Source organism: Platichthys flesus, chromosome 3 (genome assembly GCF_949316205.1).
Source record: "Platichthys flesus chromosome 3, fPlaFle2.1, whole genome shotgun sequence".
Lineage (NCBI taxonomy): Eukaryota > Metazoa > Chordata > Actinopteri > Pleuronectiformes > Pleuronectidae > Platichthys > Platichthys flesus.
In genome coordinates this window covers 4,957,430-4,976,384 of record NC_084947.1, presented here as the reverse complement: position 1 = coordinate 4,976,384, position 18,955 = coordinate 4,957,430, and the positions used below count along the sequence as shown (strand labels likewise).

The window sequence follows — 18,955 nt, the reverse complement described above, 5'->3', positions numbered from 1 at the left end:
TCTTGAATCTTGATTCGTGTGTGTGTAAAAACCTGTCACTTAATTGCGTTCTTTATACTTGTCGATACGTCTCTGTAGGATTACAAAACAACTGAGCAGGTTTCTGCTAAACTTGGTGGAAGGCTGTGGTTTGGGTCAGGAAAGAACTTTTTTTAGGTTTTGGGTCAGGGGGCCAATCCTCGAATTCAGATTTAAGGCGTATTTCAACATTTTAATTAATTTCTAAGGTTATAATCCATGGGTCTGATGAAAAGAATCAAGCATGTTTAAGTTTGAGCACAATTTTGGTTATGTGTGTGTGTCTGTTTGTGAGTGTGTACATCTATGCAACACAAACAGTGGACCAGACTCCTCTCATCTCCAGGACAAACTATTCATACACAATGAGTGCAAATGTCCATAGTGGCCATCAGGGCCCAGATGAAAGATAGTTCATCTCTGCTTCTCCTTTGGGTGTCGAGTGATCTATGTCTCCACATTTTGGAGGCATCATGTTCTCAGGTTGTCCATCCCACAAAGAATAACTTTATTCATACAGCACCTTGCAGATATAACAAAGTGCTTCAGGTACACCCATGTCTTTTATTATATAACGGGTGGATCCAAAGCTCAAAGATCAAAGTCAATTTGACATCACAAAGACGGTTTTGGTCAAAACTTAAAATCTCTAACAAATACGCATAATTATGACACATTTTCAAATATCACATTTTACTGCGTCATCATCATGTTTTGTTCGTAAATATTCAACATTGTCAAACGGGGTCAGCAGATTGTAACGTATCTTATATGTTCAGGGACAAATAACATGTATGATGCAACCATTACATCATCAAAGTTGATGGATTTCATAAAAACTAGGTAGAAGTATCTTGTGTGTCTCTCACCTGCTGCAGGTTGTTCACCACTCGACACATAAACGCTCCAAAGAGCCAGAGCAGCTGCTGACGTTTTTGACTTTTTAAAATTCACAAACTGGCTTGTGTCCTGTAAAGCTAAATGTTAACACTATACCAGAATTGTACTATCTCTGCTCATGCATACTATTTATCCTTGTGAAACTGTTAAGATGAGCCACAAACGTAACTGGGCTTGTCCCCCCCAGCCAAGACCCCGAAGAGGCCTTCAGCATGTGTTTGTGTCTTACCTCCTGGCATTTTACTATTCACTCAGTTCACACACATAAGATACATAGTTCACATACATAAACACAATCACACAAACTTCTACTATTCACACACACATCTCTTCCCTAAATCTGCATAAAGAGCACACGCCTGCAACTGTATCTTTGTCATTCCCTCTGCAGAATGCTCTTCACTTGCTGTATGATTGCAAGGAATAAAGTATCCTTAAAAGACTATGATTCTCTAATCTCTTTATTTCAGAAGTCTCACAAGGTCAAATTCCGACTATTGGACATTCTTTTTATCACTGAGAAAAAGAGAGAATTTGTATTTTCCTTCATCAGCATAAATTGAGTTTGTTGACACCATTTGATTTCTTTCTTAAATAAAAAAATGAAGATAATCTTTCTTTGTCTTTGTCTGAAACAATCTGTAACAGGTTGGAAAAAGTGGAGAACTCCCATATATTCTTTGTGTGGGTTAAAAATACACTTCAAGTGGAATATCTGTGCATATTTCCTTCGTCCCATATTTAACCTTAAGCAGAATAAGAGATGAAAGCTTGTCTGTTTGGTGCAGAAACGTGGAGATAGTGAAACACCAGATCTAGTGATGAGTCATCACCAAGACGAGATGAGATGATGGAAACACAGTTGCATAGAACAGAATTTAGCCTTTTATTATTTCATATTTACAGACCTATTGCAAATTATACACTGTCACAAGTTCCAAGCTTTATTCAAGCAAAAAGGAACCTCGTATTTGAGGGTTACATGTTTTGTGCGTTACATTTTCTTGTGTGCGTGTTTGTGTGGTTCAAGGGAGATTTACATTCTTGACATAGAAATAAATAGATACTTAGACATTTCAAATACTATACAAACTGAAAAGCAGTTTCAAGACACTCAAACTCCATGTTTGCATTCTGCTGGGACGAGACACTGAAGAGTGGCTCGCCTTCTCACGCCGGTGGTTAGCGAGCTGTTTATCAAACAGCTGATTTTGGTGGTTCGGGTTCAACTTAACGGAGACATATTATGCTGAAGTTTACGTTTGTGATTTAAATTTATTTCTTGAAATGGTCTATACACTCTAAGGTTGAGAGAACCCATCACTGTCCTCATCCTTTCCATTGCTGCAGCTCCTCTTTTCAGCCTCTGTCTCAAAAACTTTTAGCTTCTGTCACTTTAAGGCCCCCCTCCAGATAAAGCCAGGTCTGCTCTGATTGGTCAACAACCTCCAGTGAGTAAGAAATGCGTTTTGTCTCCTTCTACCTGGTTGGGTAAGCTGGGTGTACAAAACTTTTACATAACTCCTGCCTGAACACACTTGTGGAAAGATAAACTTATAAAAGCATAATATGTCTCCTTTAATAGTATCATGGTTAATCCTTTCAGATTTATCAAGTTAAACCTCTCTCTTCACATCAGTGAGCATTTCCTCCTGCATACAAGTCACGCTGAGATCTACCCATTAAATAATGTACGTATAAGTGTGAAATGGCAAAAAGTCACTAAATATAAAAACACCTTGTTTTCAGGTCCTCCTATGGGGTGATTTTTAAATGCAGATCCAAGAACTAAAATACTGACATCAAAAGGTTTCTGAAACTAAAATCTGTTATGCTGAGGTGTTTTTTTACAACACATATTGTGTTGAAACCTTCCTTTGATCGTAGATATGCATACATGGGCTTCAAACCAGTGTGTGGGCTGCAGGAGAGGAGGCAGGAAAGGAGACGTCCGCATCTCAAACGATTTCCTCGTTTCTAACTTCCTTGTCAACATTCAGTCTCTCGGTCTTTATTTCCGATGGGACAAGCTTTGGAGCAGGGTTGGTCATGGAGGACGGAGGCTCACATGTTGAAACTCTCTCCACAGCCACACGTGCCCTTGATGTTAGGATTGTTGAAGACAAATTCACTGGACAGCTTTGAATTGACAAAGTCCATCTCAGTTCCCAGGAGGGTCAGCTGGGCCTTCTTCTCTATGAACACCGTCACTCCTGCAGACAACAAAACAAGTTTTTCATTATCAAAGCATCATGTAAATAATTTGAGAGATCATCAAGTGGTAGTATTTCAAATACCCTTCACAGACAGTGGTACGTGATCCGAATAAGATGGGATTAGTTTTATTGATCCACATTGGTGAAATTCTATTTGACCCAACGGCAGTAAAAAGGAGCAGCACAAGGGGAAACTAAATAAGAATAAAATAACAATCGAACAGAATCCAAAACAAACAAGTTAAAATAGAAATATTATACACAAGATATGAACTTTAAATAACAATAAATTGAATATTTTTCTATAAAAAGGTGCAATATTGAAATGAAATGCTTGTTTGCTCATTATGTCCCTTAAATCAGGAATTATATGGTACATATGCAAAATGTATTAAATATAGATTATTTATGTCATTTGACCTGGGATTCTTGATAATAAAACATTATTTACCATCCTGCTGCACTTCCTCATCAGACTTGGCTTTCTCCTTGGTGTAATCCAGTGTGTACGTCAGTCCATTGCAACCACGAGTTCTCACTCCAACCTTCAAACCGATCTAAATAACCAAAACACTGCAATTAACATCCTGTGTAATTTACCCTCAAACAATCACTGCATTGTCATTAACTTTACAAAGAGAACCTGTATTTTCTATATGCATGACTGGAGGAGCATGTGATGCAGATGTGTTAAGGTCACATAGGGTGGCACCAGTCAGAAACAAAAATGTTTATAGTTGATCTAATCAACCACATTGAAAAGTAGAGTGAAAAATACAGGAGAGAAAGAAACACTAGTCTTCAAGTACAGTTTCTTATAGAACCTTTAGATTCAGTGGCCTTATATGAACTCAAATACTCTTACACTCCTTGTAAGGACGGAATGAATCGATCAAAAAACATCCATAAACATTGATAACGGTTAATTTGTAACAAACCAGTGCAGAGGAGGATAAGTTCCTCTGATGAGGACAAACCAGTTTATTGACAACTAGCTGATATACCATTTCAACGGACGTTGGTTTAATGTGTTTACTCACATATTCCGGCTTGTCCTGCAGCAACACTCTGATCTTGTTCACAGCTGCTGGAGTCTGAGGAAGAGACAACAGAAGAAAAGGGCTTCAGGGCACATCAGGTGAAAGCACTTAGACCGAGACAACACCCTATCTCCTGATTAAACACCATCAGGACACTTTGGTGTCGAGCCGATGTGTATTGCTATTCCTTAGTATTGCTATACAATAAGTACTGTGATCCAAACATACAATTAACCTTTATATTTGTTTAATGTTTTTGAAAGTAGACAATATGAAAAAGATGAATTATACACCTTTTGGCTAGAAAAGAGTTCCCAACAGGGCCAGCTTCAAACATACTGAGCAGAACAATGACAATAGAGAGACCAAATATGCTGCTATAGTTTAAGTTGAACCTGCACCCCTGTAGCTCCTACTCTGTGGGATTGGATGTCAGTACAGAAAAGGAGGAGGATCTCAGGGTGTGAGCTCTCTCTTGTGGACGCATTTTGGAAACTAGCCATATGGTGCAATACCCTTAGAGCCTCTGTGTTCATCTGGACTTGTTTCATATCTATCAACCAACTAAATGTAATAGCAATGTCCAAAACTCAACATATGGCTTCTGTTAGAGTACAGTTCATAGCAAATATTACTAGTTTGATATATTACAGCTACAGTGCAGCTCCGTGTAATGACATCATCTGCACTTGCCTCCCGATATGTCGTGTTTACTTCAGCTCCCATCCTTTATCACCTCCGGCCACACACATTATCTTGACATAACACTGTGAGGGTGATGTTCACCAACATCCCAACGATAATAACGATCAATGAATCTGCACTAGCAGCTCACTACAGTGGGAGTCGTTTACAGTATAAGTTCACAGTTTACAGATTAGTTACATTCTTTACTAACTGGGACAATCGTGACGATACTGAGCTCCTGAAGTCTCAAAAGATGATTTTTTTAATTTTAAGAAGATGTTTGTGTTTTAATAACTCAGATACACACAGACACCAGATCTGTACTATTACATAAAGACAATTTAGCTCAAATAGTTCCTGTTGCTCTTGAACACAGACGCAGAATTTGTCAGGAATAATTTGATGAAGGAAACAGGTTAATGCGACAGGACTGTGTTTAAATCATAAAACTGGAGAAATTAATAAACACAACTTAGTGTTGTTTTCAAAGCATGGGCCAGTCGAGTCTCTACTGCAGATATCAACTCTGTGCTTGCTCCCATTGGATAATAAATAGTGCGCACAAGATAAACACACATCATATTGTGGGACTTCAGGGGCTGCGCGTGAACTGGCTAAATAAACAATAATATAAAGTTGTATTGTTTTTAGTTGGAGCTGCTGACTTAATAAACAGTCTTGACCTCTGGATAATTCTCATTAACATTGTAGCTTTTGTCCCGAGGAAAAATCTACGTTGTTCGGTTCGACTTCGTTTTGAGTTACTGTTGAGTTACTAACTAAGCTATAACTTAGTATATAGATAAAAACACATATTTATACATAACAGTTACTATTAACTAACAGAAGTCTGTGGCACGTCATGGAGGGACAGTTAGCTTAGCATCCTAACGCTGTACTGCCTGTCAGTAAGGTTAGCATCTAGTAAAAACAAAGTAAATATGTACTTATACAACCTTGTGTTGTACTTGATTTATCACACGAGTTTGTATCGGGCTTAAACGGTCCAAACAAACCCGACGACACTTTACAGAAGCTTCTACGAAAGATATTCGGCGTGTAAAGTTCTAGTCACCGCTGGCTAGCTAATTAGCTAGCTTAGCCAATTCCGGATCACGTAACGTTAGCTAACAGCTGCTGGTGATGACGCCACACGACCTGAATCAACACTGAGCAGATATAAAATAGTGATTTAGATGATATTCGCACCAGTAGATCAAACTTACCAGTGTGAGAGCGGCTCTGGTCGCCAGTAACTTCCTCTTGCTGACCGCTCGGACGGTCGCCCTCACCATGGAGGCAGACATGTTTCTGAAGCGAATAATCACAACAATGGAGTGCGCAGGCGCCTACAGCTCCGGTTCCGCCCCAAACAGGATAGCCGTTCAAAGATTGGCTGGTATTTTTGACGGACGGGCAACTGAACCAATGGGATCACGGATAAACCCTCATGAATTTCTGTTGCGTAAACCCTAATCTCACTGATGTTGTTCTTTTAATTTAAATTAACTCAACTCTTGTCAATTGTTAATTTTTTTGCTCAACTAATAGTTAATTATTTTGTAAAATATCTATTAGATGATTTATTATATTCGATGGGGACATTGCTGAGTAAACAAACTAAATACTTGACAAGCTCATTTTCATGTTGTATAAGGCCAGTTATTACAAGGCAACCTGAGACAAAATAAATGGACCATCTTATATAACTGCATTTAACTATTATTACCATAGCTGTTGTATTAACTGTAGTAACAAATGTATCAAAGCAGATATACGTAGAAAAGTGATTTAATTTATCAATAGTTTCAGCTATTTCATTGTGATGGCTCAGAAACATCTCTTACATAGTCAACACCAATGGTTATCTTAGTATAATAATTATAGTTACTGATAATGAAGAATAGAGTCCTTTATAGATATCTGCATGTCTTGAACAAATTAAAAGAAAATGTATTTTTTCGAGGACAAATTTCAGTTTAATGTTTGTTTGTTCTGGGGCACAGATTGGATTGTGAACACACCTTTCCTGGCAGGACTGGTTTTCCTTAAACTAAGTCTCCCATTTAAGTAAAACAAAAGAAACACAACAAGGCCGGCATTAAAACAAAGCTACTTTTAAAATAAGGAATTTCATTACAATACCATCAACAACACTTTTTTTGTAAAATTGCCATATTAGGGCGACAATAAAGCCAAACAGTCCATAATCAAAGCTGAATGATAAGCAGCTCTCTGAAACATAATCTAGCAGCAACAGAATACGAGGATGTGACCCTCACAGTGCAGCTACCAATCTGTGGCACCATTACTACAAAATTAAGCCTTTGTGGCAAATAAATACATTCATATCTCCACTGAATGAAATTAAATTTCCAACAGAACATGAACATAGCGCTTGAAGCAGAGTATGTCATCAGCAGGAACAGTCAATCGTTACCACTGAGCATAAGCATGGATCTTTCGTAATTACATGTTTTTGCACTGAAGTCACGAAACTTTCTAATGTGTGGAACAAATACAGGCCAGATTTATCACAGGACAAACAGTTTTACTGCCATGTTATCTTCAATTTGCACTTGTTACTCACAGTCGAGGGGAGGTATTTATGCATTCATGAAATCAGGGTGTATCAGTTATGTCCAAAAACGAACAAAAAACATTTATGATCCGGAAAAAAATATCAACAAAACGTTTTTATAAATGCACGGAGACAAGATTCACAAAGAGCTGCTTTCAATTCTGAATGAGAGACTGAGGGACGTCAGTGCACGTGACAAATTAAATAGACTTTAAAAGAAATTCCATTAAAAAATATCCTGGGCATCTCAAAAGTTACACTGCCATTTAAACATTTTTCAACCTTTTCCGTCTTATTTTTGTTAAATCTCAAGATTAATGACCAGACACTCAATCATAAAAACATAGTGATGAGAAATAATGAATAATTGAACTGATGAATGACTTTCTGGTTACGCTGCTCTTGATGAATCTGACCTCAGGACACTTTAAGAAGTAAGCATCACACGTTATCTGTTGTCCGTTTGTCTGAATGCTGAAAGCACCATTTACAAACACTAGGTCTTACCTGTGAAGGCAGTTGAGCCTATAAAGCGCAGAGAAGCGTCATCATTGATTACAACACAAATCTGCAGTAGGTTGTCTGCAGATACCTTCTGATGATGATGATCAAGATCTGAGTCATATAGATGATCCTTCTGAATTACTTACATTTTCTAATTTAAGCAGTTCCACACTGAATCTGCAATGACATTGCTCGAAAGGTAGGGCATATAAAAACGTGACTGGCAGTGTGGGTAAACAAGGACATGAGGGGCATGGGTTAATGGCTTGTCTTGTTAAAACGAAAAAGGTTTAAAAAGCTCCTCTTAGGAGAAGCACTGTAGGGGGAAAAAAAGAATAAACACACTTAAAAAGGCCCTATTTGGCTTCAAGTCTAGGCGTCCTGGCTTTGGCTTTTAATGGGCTCTCATTGGCCCAACAGTTCCATAGAGATTTAGGGTTTCTGGATTTTCTGTCTGCCCGGACAAGTGGAGAACCTCATGGTGTGTGTAGCCACAGCTGCTGCTGTTGTTCATTCCACTGGGCTCTTCCTGGGACCAGAACGACCCACATTTCGGCAGGCGGGACTACCTGAAACAAACCAGAATGCAACGGTCAAGATTATTCCATTACATACTGTTAACCTGCACCTTTCACGTTTGTTCATCTAGAAATACATCTGCCATGGATAATTTTATGCTGATCAAGCTGATAAACTTGTAAGCCGTATTTGATTTAATGCAGTTTTATTTGCACAGAATCCTTTCAGGTTACAGGGATGGTAACTCACAGGACATGTTCTCAGAATGTGTTGAAAAAAAACAGATAAAAACAAGAGCAAAATGCTAAAGGTGAGCCAAAACATCAGCCAGCGTTCAGTGTTTCCCCAAAAAGATTCAACATCAGCCAGTTGCCAAAATATCTTTCTTTCATTCCCTCTAATCACCATTCCTAAAACAAGACAGATGACCCAACATATAAAGTATTTTGATAACAAATCTGTAATTGTGACAGTATCTAATGAATTTCAACTGAAACTCTTCGTACCTGCTTGTTGACTTGACATGACATTCTGCTGCTTTCTCTTCTTCTCTTCTTGTAAAGGTAAACCCTGAAATAGTAGAACGCCATCAGGACTCAGGTGTAGGAGTGCACATAGCTGCCTACAGTTATAAAGTAATAATTCTTAATTGACCTTTAGAAATTGAGATCATACCTGTTTTTCCTTTTCTCTCAGATTCCTCATGTGGCCTGAAGCAGGGTAGTTATAGTTGTCCATCTTCACATTACCTGCCAAATGATAGATCAAAGAGTAAAATTAAACAACTGATTTTTCCCTCTGTTATTTTTTCATTATAATTTCCCATATAACTTCTTATTCTTGTACATATATAATGCAAGAGTAAAGGGAATGAACTTACAAAACTGCCAGTTCTACATGGAGGGAAGAATTTGATCTTGTGGAAGTACTCGACAATACAAATGACAACCAAGTCAAATTAAATAATACAAAAAATTAATGAGAACCTGCAGGATTTCTGTACAGCTGACAGTCCTTCTTAATGTGGGTACTTGATCCACATAGGTAGCAGCAGCGAATTTCCAGTGCATCTCTTTTCCTCCAGTTCTCATTCTTGTGTCTGACCTGATCCCTGGTGTCATCGGCTGAATCCATTCTGTCTCTCTGGTGCTCTTGCCTTTTGTCCGAGTCCCACCTGTGCTTAGACCTGGACAGAAATGATCCACAATACAGGACAACGATGGGATAGACATTTATCTACAGGTCATTGTTTTGTGACTAATTCAGACATGCATTGTAATGATACTCACCTCTTACGCAAGGGACAGTCTTTCATGAAGTGGCCAATCTTGCCGCAGATACGGCAGCAGCGGTCATTGGGCGCCACTTCTCCCTCAGTGAGAACCTCCGAGTCAAAGAAATACTCCTGGGACAGATGAGGACAAATCACAGAACGTCAATGCTTAGAGAATGTTGCCTAAATGTGCATTATGATATTTACAGAGGAAATACTAACCATCTGGCTGGGGTATTCAAGAGGTAAGGATTTGATGGGTGTGCCAAACAATGTTCTGCCGTTGATAAAAGCCTTCATGATGAAGTTAGTCACTGTTTTGAAGGAAAAAGACAAAAAAAATATTTAAAAAATACATGCATAGGAAGAGACAGCAGGAAATGAGACAATAGGACATATTTAAACGAGACAGAACTAAAGAGAAAACAAAGAAAATCATACTTTTCCTGGACAGACCGGCACCCAAATTATGATTCAGGTCAAACGGATCTGTAATATAAACAAAAGAGAAAGAGACGCACTTTAACTATGACAAAGCTTCTTGCACAGCAATACATTCATTCTTTTATAGCATTGAGTAATAATTATATGCATTCAATTAACTGCATGTAAAGCAGCATGTTGACTAGTTTTAATATTGTGCAATAACACTGGTATGCTAACTGTGTACTTTTACATTTTACACACACTGACCTTCAATGACGATGTATTTGGACGTCCACTGCTTGTTGAAGGTGGTGAGGCGGCCGTGCTGACGGATACAGATAACATGCTCTCTGAAGTCGAAGTCCTCTGTGTAAAAGCGGAGCAGGCCGAGCCACAGGTCTCCCACTGACTCGGTGTTACCCCCGTACTGTGACCAGCGACTGGGCTGCAGGTAAAAAAACACAATGCACAGTGTGAAAAACCATGTCAATAAAATGATTATATAGACATATAACAGTGGATTTGTAAAAAATATAAAAGACTCACTAATGTTTTTAAGTCATCAAAGAAGTACACGTTCCAGCCATCAACTAGCGACTCCGGCTTCTTCTTTCCATCATAGATCTGCAATGCAAGTGATGTTTTAAATTGTTTTAATGAAGATATAACAATTGAAACCTCATTATTTGTACATTTGGTAATATAACATAAAGAGATAATAGTATATAGAGGTTTTCTTAGATTAGTCTGCATCCCAAATGAAAAAGCTTCTGCAAAAAGAAACCTATTTGACGCCTTAGCTGTAAAAAGGCCTCAATGGGAGATAAGTGTTTCTGGGATTATAAAATAACAAACCATAAAGTTATTCTCATGGCAATGCCTCTGCGGCATCTAGTCAAAGGGCAAAGAACTGACTTTGAACCTTTTGACAAACATGTAATTGGTACCTCTTGCAGAACAGGGATAACCGGTGGGTTCCTCTGCTGAAGGAAGTAGAGCACCATGAGCGTGTAAGCGTAAGACGAAAGGCTGCCACGAGAGGCATCCCCAATGTCACACATCTGTAATGGGACAATTACAGTGGTACTTCAGTACAACACAATTAAACATATTGTTACAGAAATTAGTGTATATTGATTTCTGTAATATTCACCTTGGCAAAAACCTTCATAACGTAGCAGAGGATCTTCACTCTCCGGTCAATGGCAGCATAGGAAGCGAGCAGGTGCGTGTTGTGCAGCGCCTTAACAGAAGAGTTTCATTCAAAGGTCAATTGGAAATGTGTGATTTTCTCCAACCCCATCAGCTTGATTTTAATGAGAAAACACAGCAGCAGCGTGAGACAGCGAGAGCCCCACCAGTGTGTTGTAGAGGCTGATGTCTCCCTCCAGACCGGTGCGAACATGGTAGAACTTTACAATGGGTACTTTGGCCGTAGTGATGGGCAGGATGTTCTTCAAACCTGGTCACAGGGTGCCGATGAGGTGACGGATTAGCATGTGCTTACATTTTCTATTTGAATACATTTTACTCGATGGGTCATTATGGTGACCTAACTTTCCCTAGGACAACTTGTGATTCCCTCAAACTTAAAGGAACATCAATTGCAAGTTCAAAAAAAACAAAAAAAAAACAATGACAAAAATATAAATCTAGTCATGCTCTGTTTGACCGTACCTGGGTGTTTCCGCAGTAGTCTGGCAAGGCTTTCAATGATAGTGATGCATTCAGCATCCTGTTGGGAAGAAGAAAGCTGTACTTTAAGCATATTCCAAAAGGAAGTCACTAAAATAATTGCTACAAATGTCCCAGAACAAAGTTTTTAATTTTGGGAAATACAAAATTAATTGCTAAACAGAGCCTGACCCCAACAATAGATGTATACCTGCACAATGTGACTGAATGCATGTGAAATGAGCAGTAACATAAAACCTACAGGTATGGTGTCCTGTCCCTCCAGCACCATGCAGATGTCTAGGTCACTCTGTCTGAAGCCGTAGCCATTTTTAGATGATCCAAAAAGCTGTAGCCTAGCTCCTATACATAACAAAGAAAGGGTGAGTCAATAAAATGTTTCGGTCTGAATAAGGGAAGCATCTCAACAGCCAACATGTTAGTTTAAGTCACCAGCAAACTGTCGTCTGACAAAGTTCTCCACGTCCTTAAGGATGTGCTCCCTCACTCCCACTTCCAGTTCATCTGGGGCAAAGTCAGCTGAAGAGGGAAGAGACCTTTAGTCAGAAACAAGGCCTTTTTCGCAGGATACATCTTGACATGTTACAGTAAGAAAAGCACAAGTGTAAAGAATAATTTAGATGAAAGCTTGAATCCATGAAGCTGTTTTACTTTCAGGGTCGTGGTATTTTGAATGCTGGTTTAATGACCCAACCATGAGTCATTGTTAATGTTTAAAGCAGCACCTGTACTCCTCCTACTATAACAAATGTCTGCTGTGAAACAGGCGTCTTCAGAGTTTACTAATTAGTATCATCACATAATACTCACTGTAGCACTGCTCACAGACTTTGTCAAGGCGACCTAGAAAGTCTGATGTCATTGGGGGCAAAGGCTCCAGCTGCACCTTCTTGAAATCTTCCGGGCAGTCTTTTTTCAGATGTCCATCACGCTTACACAAGCTGCACACGACCATGTGAGGCTAAGAGACATGGAAAATAATTCAACTGAGATGATGTACCAATGCTTTGTATAGTTTTAAAAAAAATTATTTGTTTTCTTACACATTAAAGTTAAGAACTAAACCTACCTTTCCTCTGGTGAAAGCTTGTCTGGTGAACTCATAAGACAGTCTTTGTTTTGGGCTTTTGTTTTCTGGCAGCCCGTCTTTAACGGCTTCCTCTGAAGTTTGAAGTGACAGGTTGGACTCGTCCTCCTCCTCTTCCTCATCCATTGAACCAGGTGTGTCCAAATCTGGACCTTCTTCATCAGACAAAAGCTCCTCCCCAGAAATCTCATCCACTAGGAAAATCTCCTCATCCTCTGTGGTGAGGCTGTCTAAGTGGTGCCTGGTATGGGCATCCTCGTCCTGCTCGTCTTCATCCTCTGAGAGGCTGCTTTTGCCCAGATCCACCTTCTCCTTCTCTTCATCCGAGTCGCTGTATTCTTCAACTTCCACCTCCTCCTCGATAATGCAATCAGAGTCTTCAGGACCATTTTCCACAGCTTTAGGTTGACTTGCATGTTGTGACTGAAGGGTGAGCTGACTGAAATCTGAGGGATCTAAGATCCCTTTATTCAAAGCCTTCGCATCTACCCCTTGAATAGGTCCACGCCGCGCTCCTGTCTTACAATTAGCCGCTGGTGTGTTGAGTGGAAGTGCAAAGTACTTGTACGTGGTTTTGAGGCAGTGGACAATGTACTCAAACATTTGCTGGCTGTTCACTGTCCGGGCCACGTTTCTCTTCACAGCAAAAGGGTCTGAGTACAGAAACAAACAGTAGAGGGATCAACCATGTGCGGGTAAGGGTAATATAATTCTATATTCAACAGAAATCATATTGAATTGCATTAATCCTTTAAAATGCAAATAGACCCACATAAACACTAGCACACCAATAGTACATGATCATGGTTGAGTATCTTTCCCAAGGATACATTGACACATGAGCTGGAGTAACCAGGAATGGAAACTCTAGCCTCTCTGCTCAATCTCCTGTACCACAATTGCCCCAATATCTCAAAGCCACAGATACACTATCAATAGTATTAATAATTTATAGCCGGGACAGAATTAACCTCTGAATATTGAGCTGCTCAAGTGTCATTTCATTGGAGCTTCTTTTTTTCAACCTCAGCGTTAACATAGGTGTCTAACCCTGGAGGCTGCACATCCAACAGTGATCCATCTCACCAAGAACTGAGTGACAATAACATGGACTTTTCACTGACATCATTTTCCACATACTAAATTATAAATACATGCAAGTAATCAACCGATTTCTGTAATACCCAAAAGCAAAAAAAACATTTCAAAATCACGCAACACATGAAAAAACTCTGACCTTCCACTGCGATGCGTTTCTTTGGCCAGTCTTTAATCTCTCGGGAGAGGACGGCATTGGTCCGCACACTTATTACATTGTCAGCCATGTTGAACTCCAGCGAGAAGAAGCGAAGCATTTCAACCCAGAGGAGCCCGACTTCAACAGGCGGATGAGGGCTCTGAAACACCAGTGGAACCTGCACGCAAACACACCGCACAGCAATTCATATTTGCCTTGGACCCATTCCATTAGATAAACAAGACAAATCCATTACCTCTGATCTAGAAAAAGGCATTCCATCTTTGTAAAATGTGCATATAGAACAACCCAAACAAGTATATGGTTACCTTTCCCTTGATACAGGAGCCCTCTGCTGGCTGTGAGGAGTCTCTGGAGGCAGGAGTGTAAGTCCAATGTAAATACCCATCTTCTATTTGGACGAGATTTAAGTCTGACAACCTGCCGAGTGAAAACACCTTGATCTGAAAATAATATGATAAGATTAGTTTCTACTGAAAACAACTACCAATGAACAATGCTGAAATGAACACTGAATATCTTGTTGGACACAATGCAAAGAAACACCCACCTCACTGTTCAGGTAGGTAGGCAAGAGGGACTCTTTGCGCTGCTGTAAAAAGAAAATAACCATCAGGGCGAAGACGTACGGTGGCAGCCCACCTTCCTCTGCACGGTCAATTTCACAAATCTAAAACAGAAATAAGAACAACACGTTAAAAAACAAAAGTTATGTTTTACAAAAATAAAGAAATGGATTTGTTCATCCCCTATCTCAAGTTGCCTGTCAGATGAGAGCAAGAGGTCAGGGTATCAGTTGGAAAAATACCTTGGCCCAGCGTCTGAGGCCCAGAACCAGTGGGAGGAGAAGCTGCTCCCGATTCGCAAGAGTAGAAAGATAGGAGGTGGTTTGAAATGCGTTTTCATTCCCTGCGCTCACTTTGCAGATCAAGCCACTGTTGAGAAGAAAAACAGCATTAAAACTTCTACAATATCTGAAAGATTACAAGTTCAGCAATTTACTAGATCAGAGACTCATCAATTAAAAAATAATCTAACTGAGTAGCTACTGGACACACCCACCTCTTTTTCTCTTTGCAAATGACAACAGGCACCCTGGCATGAAAATCTGCTTCCATGTCAACAAAGGCAGCTGAGGACACAACGAAACATGTTCAATTGTAAACTTCCAAAACAGCCCGGCACCTGACTCGAGTTTACAATGGTTCCTATGTTCATTGCAGTTAAATGAGTAAGAGGTGACTCACGGCTCACAGAGAGACTTTCCTTGACCAACAACAAGACGTCCGGCTGATGCAGCTGTGAATACATCCAATTTCAAAACCTTTATACAACATGAATACAATATAAAAAGAGCATGTGAATGTGATTCAATCACTTTTGAAATAACAGCTACATATTCATTCCAAAGTGGGATGTTGTTATATATTTATCCTCTTATCGTGTATATTTTGAGACTGTGAGCTTGTAAAAATCCAACATTGTTTGTTGAGAGCTGTGTTTATTGTCTAAGTCATATATCAATAAACAGTATTCACACAATCAAACTCATTCTGGGCTACTCACATTAGGTGGATACTGAATGTCAATGTTAACATCAGAATCCTTAAATCCAAACTTGGTGCAAGACGATCCATAAAGCCTGAGCCTGATCTCTACAGGTGAGAGAAATAGAGAGGGCATAATGTTATTTACGTTAAAACAACAACTGCCTGTTTGGTACAAAATAATATCACGATCAGGTCGAATTAAGGTCACATCTCTGTCATGAAACAAACACTATGTCCTCTGGTGACGTACCAGGCAGGACGGAGAGAAGGAGGTCTTGCATGATGGAGACAACAAACTGTCTTGTCTCAACATCCTGCTCGTTCATCCCATGCTCCAGGACAACAGCCTCTAGTGCAGCAGTCACTGCACTGATCTGCTCCGGACCTGGAGGCAGAATCTCAGTCAGCATCACCTGTTCTTGCCTCTCCTGAAAAACACAAACACCCATTACTATAACTGCACAATGACATTATAGTCTGATAGCATAACCTAAATGTTCATTGTAATCTTATTAATGATTATGCTAAATAAATACATTTCTTACCCTGACTCTTTTCTTGTGCCGTTTGTCTCTGACATGCTTGTAACCGTCAGACACAGATTCCAAGAGAACATCACACAGAGTGCAGGTGTACACTGCATTGGGGTTACTGTGGGGCTTCTGAGACCGTTTAAAACGGAGGGAAACCAGACATTAGACAATGGCTGCAAAAATGTTGTGTCTATCAATGTTCTTAATTCAGTCACGAATCATATATATATATATATATATATATATATATATATATATATATATATATATATATATATATATATATATATATATATATATATATATACATACATATATATATATACATACATACATACATACATACATACATACATACATACATACATACATACATACATATCTATATATCAAATATTGAATAGCTGATTTATCAAAGCAAATTTACACCAGACTGTACAATGAATGTTTGTACCTTCTTCAAGGAGCAGATCCCGTCTTTGAGGAGTCGACTCTCTGCTTGACGCAGGCTCTGCAGCTCTTGGGTTGATAGTGTGGAGTCTTCATTTACACGGCTCCTGTTCTCTTCACCAAAAGATGTCTTCTTGTTTCTGTTTCTCCGTCTTTTCCCTTTGGATGGAAGAAAAACATGAGTCAAATGTACAAGATGTTTTTGTGGGGATGTAAATCATTAACGATGGATTGTTGGACGTTTCCCTCCATTTAAAAAAAGTGTCCATTTATGAAAAACATATTGTTCAAATCTTTACCTAAATTATGGGCACTGCCATCGGAGTCCTCTCTCCTCCCCTGCTCCCTGTCTTCCTTCGGACCATCGGTCTGGCCACTCCTCCTCCAGTGCTGCTGCTGTGGACGCTCCCTCCAGACATCGTCTCTGAGCCCACCACTGTTCTCGGGACCAGGAAACCAACGACTGTCATCCTTCTGTGAGGGGCTATGGCCGCCTCTAAATCCACCAGGGGAGTAGCTCAGAGGTCCCAGTGGCCCCTTCCTGGGGCTGGCCCGAAAGGGCCCACCCTGATTCTTCTTGCCCTGCTGACCTCCCTCTGGTCTGAAGTTCTGTCCTCGACCCTGGTCTGGGATCTTCCAAGCTTCTTCCTTGTCTGGTGCTCCTCCCCTCTCCCAGCCGCTTGGCTTGGTCCGGTAAGGCCTGCCTGAGTTTTCCATGGTTCACTTGTGCTAAAACTGAAGGATGAATATGTTAAATGTGAAACAGCAGGATATCATGTTCCGTTATTATGGAAACATATTTGACTAAAACTGAGTGTCAGGATCATCTGACAAAGTGCTGACTTATTCAGATGTCCTGTCTACGAAACAGAAGCAAGCTACTGTAGTTGCCTTTATTATCCTTCAGGGCAGAAACCTTCATTGACTTGTTACAGCTCCCAACTTTAACATCCTGTCATTTAATTCAAACCAGGCTGTGGCGGATAAATGCAACAAAAACACACAAGTTTACCACAGTAACTTGTGGAGGTTACTCAAGGAGATGCCTGGCGATAAACTGAGTAATTACAGATTAACTTAACATCAGGTTGTCAGAAATATACAAAACAGAAGTCTAGTAAAGACCGACTTGTGTTAGCAATGAACGCTGAGAGCAGAAATCTGACCACCGTGGGAAAACTGAAGCTACCATCGGTGTTTCTAATGCTACCGGAGGTATTTATGATAAATCATAAACTCCAGGGTTAATCACGATGCCCGATAAACTGTGAATATCACGTTAAACAACGGTTCGAGTCCCTCGGCTAACTGTAACATTAGCCACGTATCCTAGCGTTGTTTAGGCACGCTCTGTTAGCATTAGCTAGCTTACTAGCCTCTGTATTGGCTCCATCGCTCTTCTCCCTTCGTTTAAATGCACAAACCAGTGTCTCGTATGACGTTAAGTCACTGTCAACAAACCGCGGTTAGCCCCTTCCACACGCAACGTTAGCTAGCTTGTCTCCCACATACCCTAAGCTAGCAGCCCCGTTTAGCCTGCTAGCTAAAGTGACGACACCAAAACACCTAGCAGCTAGCACCCAGCTAGCGTGGCTGTTTATTTGAGTTTTCCTGCCGGTGTAAACGTGCAGATGAGGCAGAAGCCAACCACTGGTCGAACTACTGGGTGGTCATCTATTCCGATGGGAGCCATTAGATACCTGTGGTCGGGGAGCAGACATCATACTGGAAGCCTTGTTTAGCTCTGGTGATCGCTGGTCTTGAACTGGAGTTTGAGAGGTGAAGTCCGGACTGATCTGTTTTGTAGCCGTCAGCTCTTCAGTTCCGCCCCCTGCGGAAAAAACAGCTCGGGTTCCTCTTAACCCGGGACAAGGTTGTTTTAAAAAATTCTAACTATCGTCGTAAATGCGACGTGAAACAGAGAGAATAGATAGAATGTTTGGAGCTAAAACTCCAGCTGCTCTGGATAACTTGTGTTGTTCCAGGGTCTGGTTGACCCAGCATGTGTTTGTGTGCGTGTGAAAGTCTCCCATCTTCGCGCGTGGCGAACAGCAACACAAAATATTAAAAAAAAAAAAAATCTTCTTCTTCTTCTTCTTCTTCTTATTAATATTACTTGTTTTATTATCACTGAGCAAGAACAGGCTCGAGTACACAACACTGGCAGCCGGGGATGCTCGCTGCGTGCGGCTCAGGGTCACGGGGACCCCGACCGACC

General features: G+C 40.2%; 2 protein-coding genes across 2 annotated transcripts; both read right to left on the bottom strand.

The window, feature by feature from the left end:
- Positions 1–1,790: 1,790 nt before the first annotated feature.
- isca1 (iron-sulfur cluster assembly 1) lies at positions 1,791–6,193 on the bottom strand. Its single transcript, XM_062381518.1, has 4 exons — positions 6,088–6,193; positions 4,175–4,228; positions 3,586–3,691; positions 1,791–3,131 (listed from the first exon to the last, which is right to left on the bottom strand). Exons 1-4 carry the CDS (start codon positions 6,166–6,168, stop codon positions 2,983–2,985), a joined length of 390 nt encoding a protein of 129 aa, XP_062237502.1. The 5' UTR covers positions 6,169–6,193; the 3' UTR covers positions 1,791–2,982.
- Positions 6,194–6,962: 769 nt separating this feature from the next.
- On the bottom strand, positions 6,963–18,542 carry tut7 (terminal uridylyl transferase 7). The gene is made up of 29 exons (XM_062381476.1): positions 18,438–18,542; positions 17,037–17,472; positions 16,742–16,896; positions 16,300–16,416; positions 16,005–16,182; positions 15,771–15,859; positions 15,452–15,503; positions 15,267–15,336; positions 15,013–15,139; positions 14,755–14,874; positions 14,513–14,647; positions 14,184–14,361; positions 12,929–13,599; positions 12,670–12,820; positions 12,292–12,378; positions 12,101–12,201; positions 11,842–11,899; positions 11,523–11,626; positions 11,318–11,407; positions 11,112–11,225; positions 10,711–10,788; positions 10,432–10,609; positions 10,180–10,227; positions 9,961–10,052; positions 9,755–9,870; positions 9,452–9,651; positions 9,141–9,214; positions 8,972–9,035; positions 6,963–8,515 (listed from the first exon to the last, which is right to left on the bottom strand). Exons 2-29 carry the CDS (start codon positions 17,452–17,454, stop codon positions 8,457–8,459), a joined length of 3,924 nt encoding a protein of 1,307 aa, XP_062237460.1. The 5' UTR covers positions 17,455–17,472; positions 18,438–18,542; the 3' UTR covers positions 6,963–8,456.
- Between the last annotated feature and the right edge of the window lie 413 nt (positions 18,543–18,955).

Coding starts and splice junctions, on each gene's coding strand:
- tut7 (XM_062381476.1), bottom strand. CDS start 17,454: ATGGAAAACTCAGGCAGGCCTTACCGGACCAAGCCAAGCGGCTGGGAG. Junction 15,504..15,770: donor ACATTCAGTATCCACCTAAT/GTGAGTAGCCCA, acceptor ATGTATTCACAG/CTGCATCAGCCGGACGTCTT. Junction 10,789..11,111: donor TTATCCCTGTTCTGCAAGAG/GTACCAATTACA, acceptor CTTGCATTGCAG/ATCTATGATGGAAAGAAGAA.
- isca1 (XM_062381518.1), bottom strand. CDS start 6,168: ATGTCTGCCTCCATGGTGAGGGCGACCGTCCGAGCGGTCAGCAAGAGG. Junction 3,692..4,174: donor TGCAGGACAAGCCGGAATAT/GTGAGTAAACAC, acceptor TTGGTTATTTAG/ATCGGTTTGAAGGTTGGAGT. Junction 3,132..3,585: donor TGAGGAAGTGCAGCAGGATG/GTAAATAATGTT, acceptor TGTTGTCTGCAG/GAGTGACGGTGTTCATAGAG.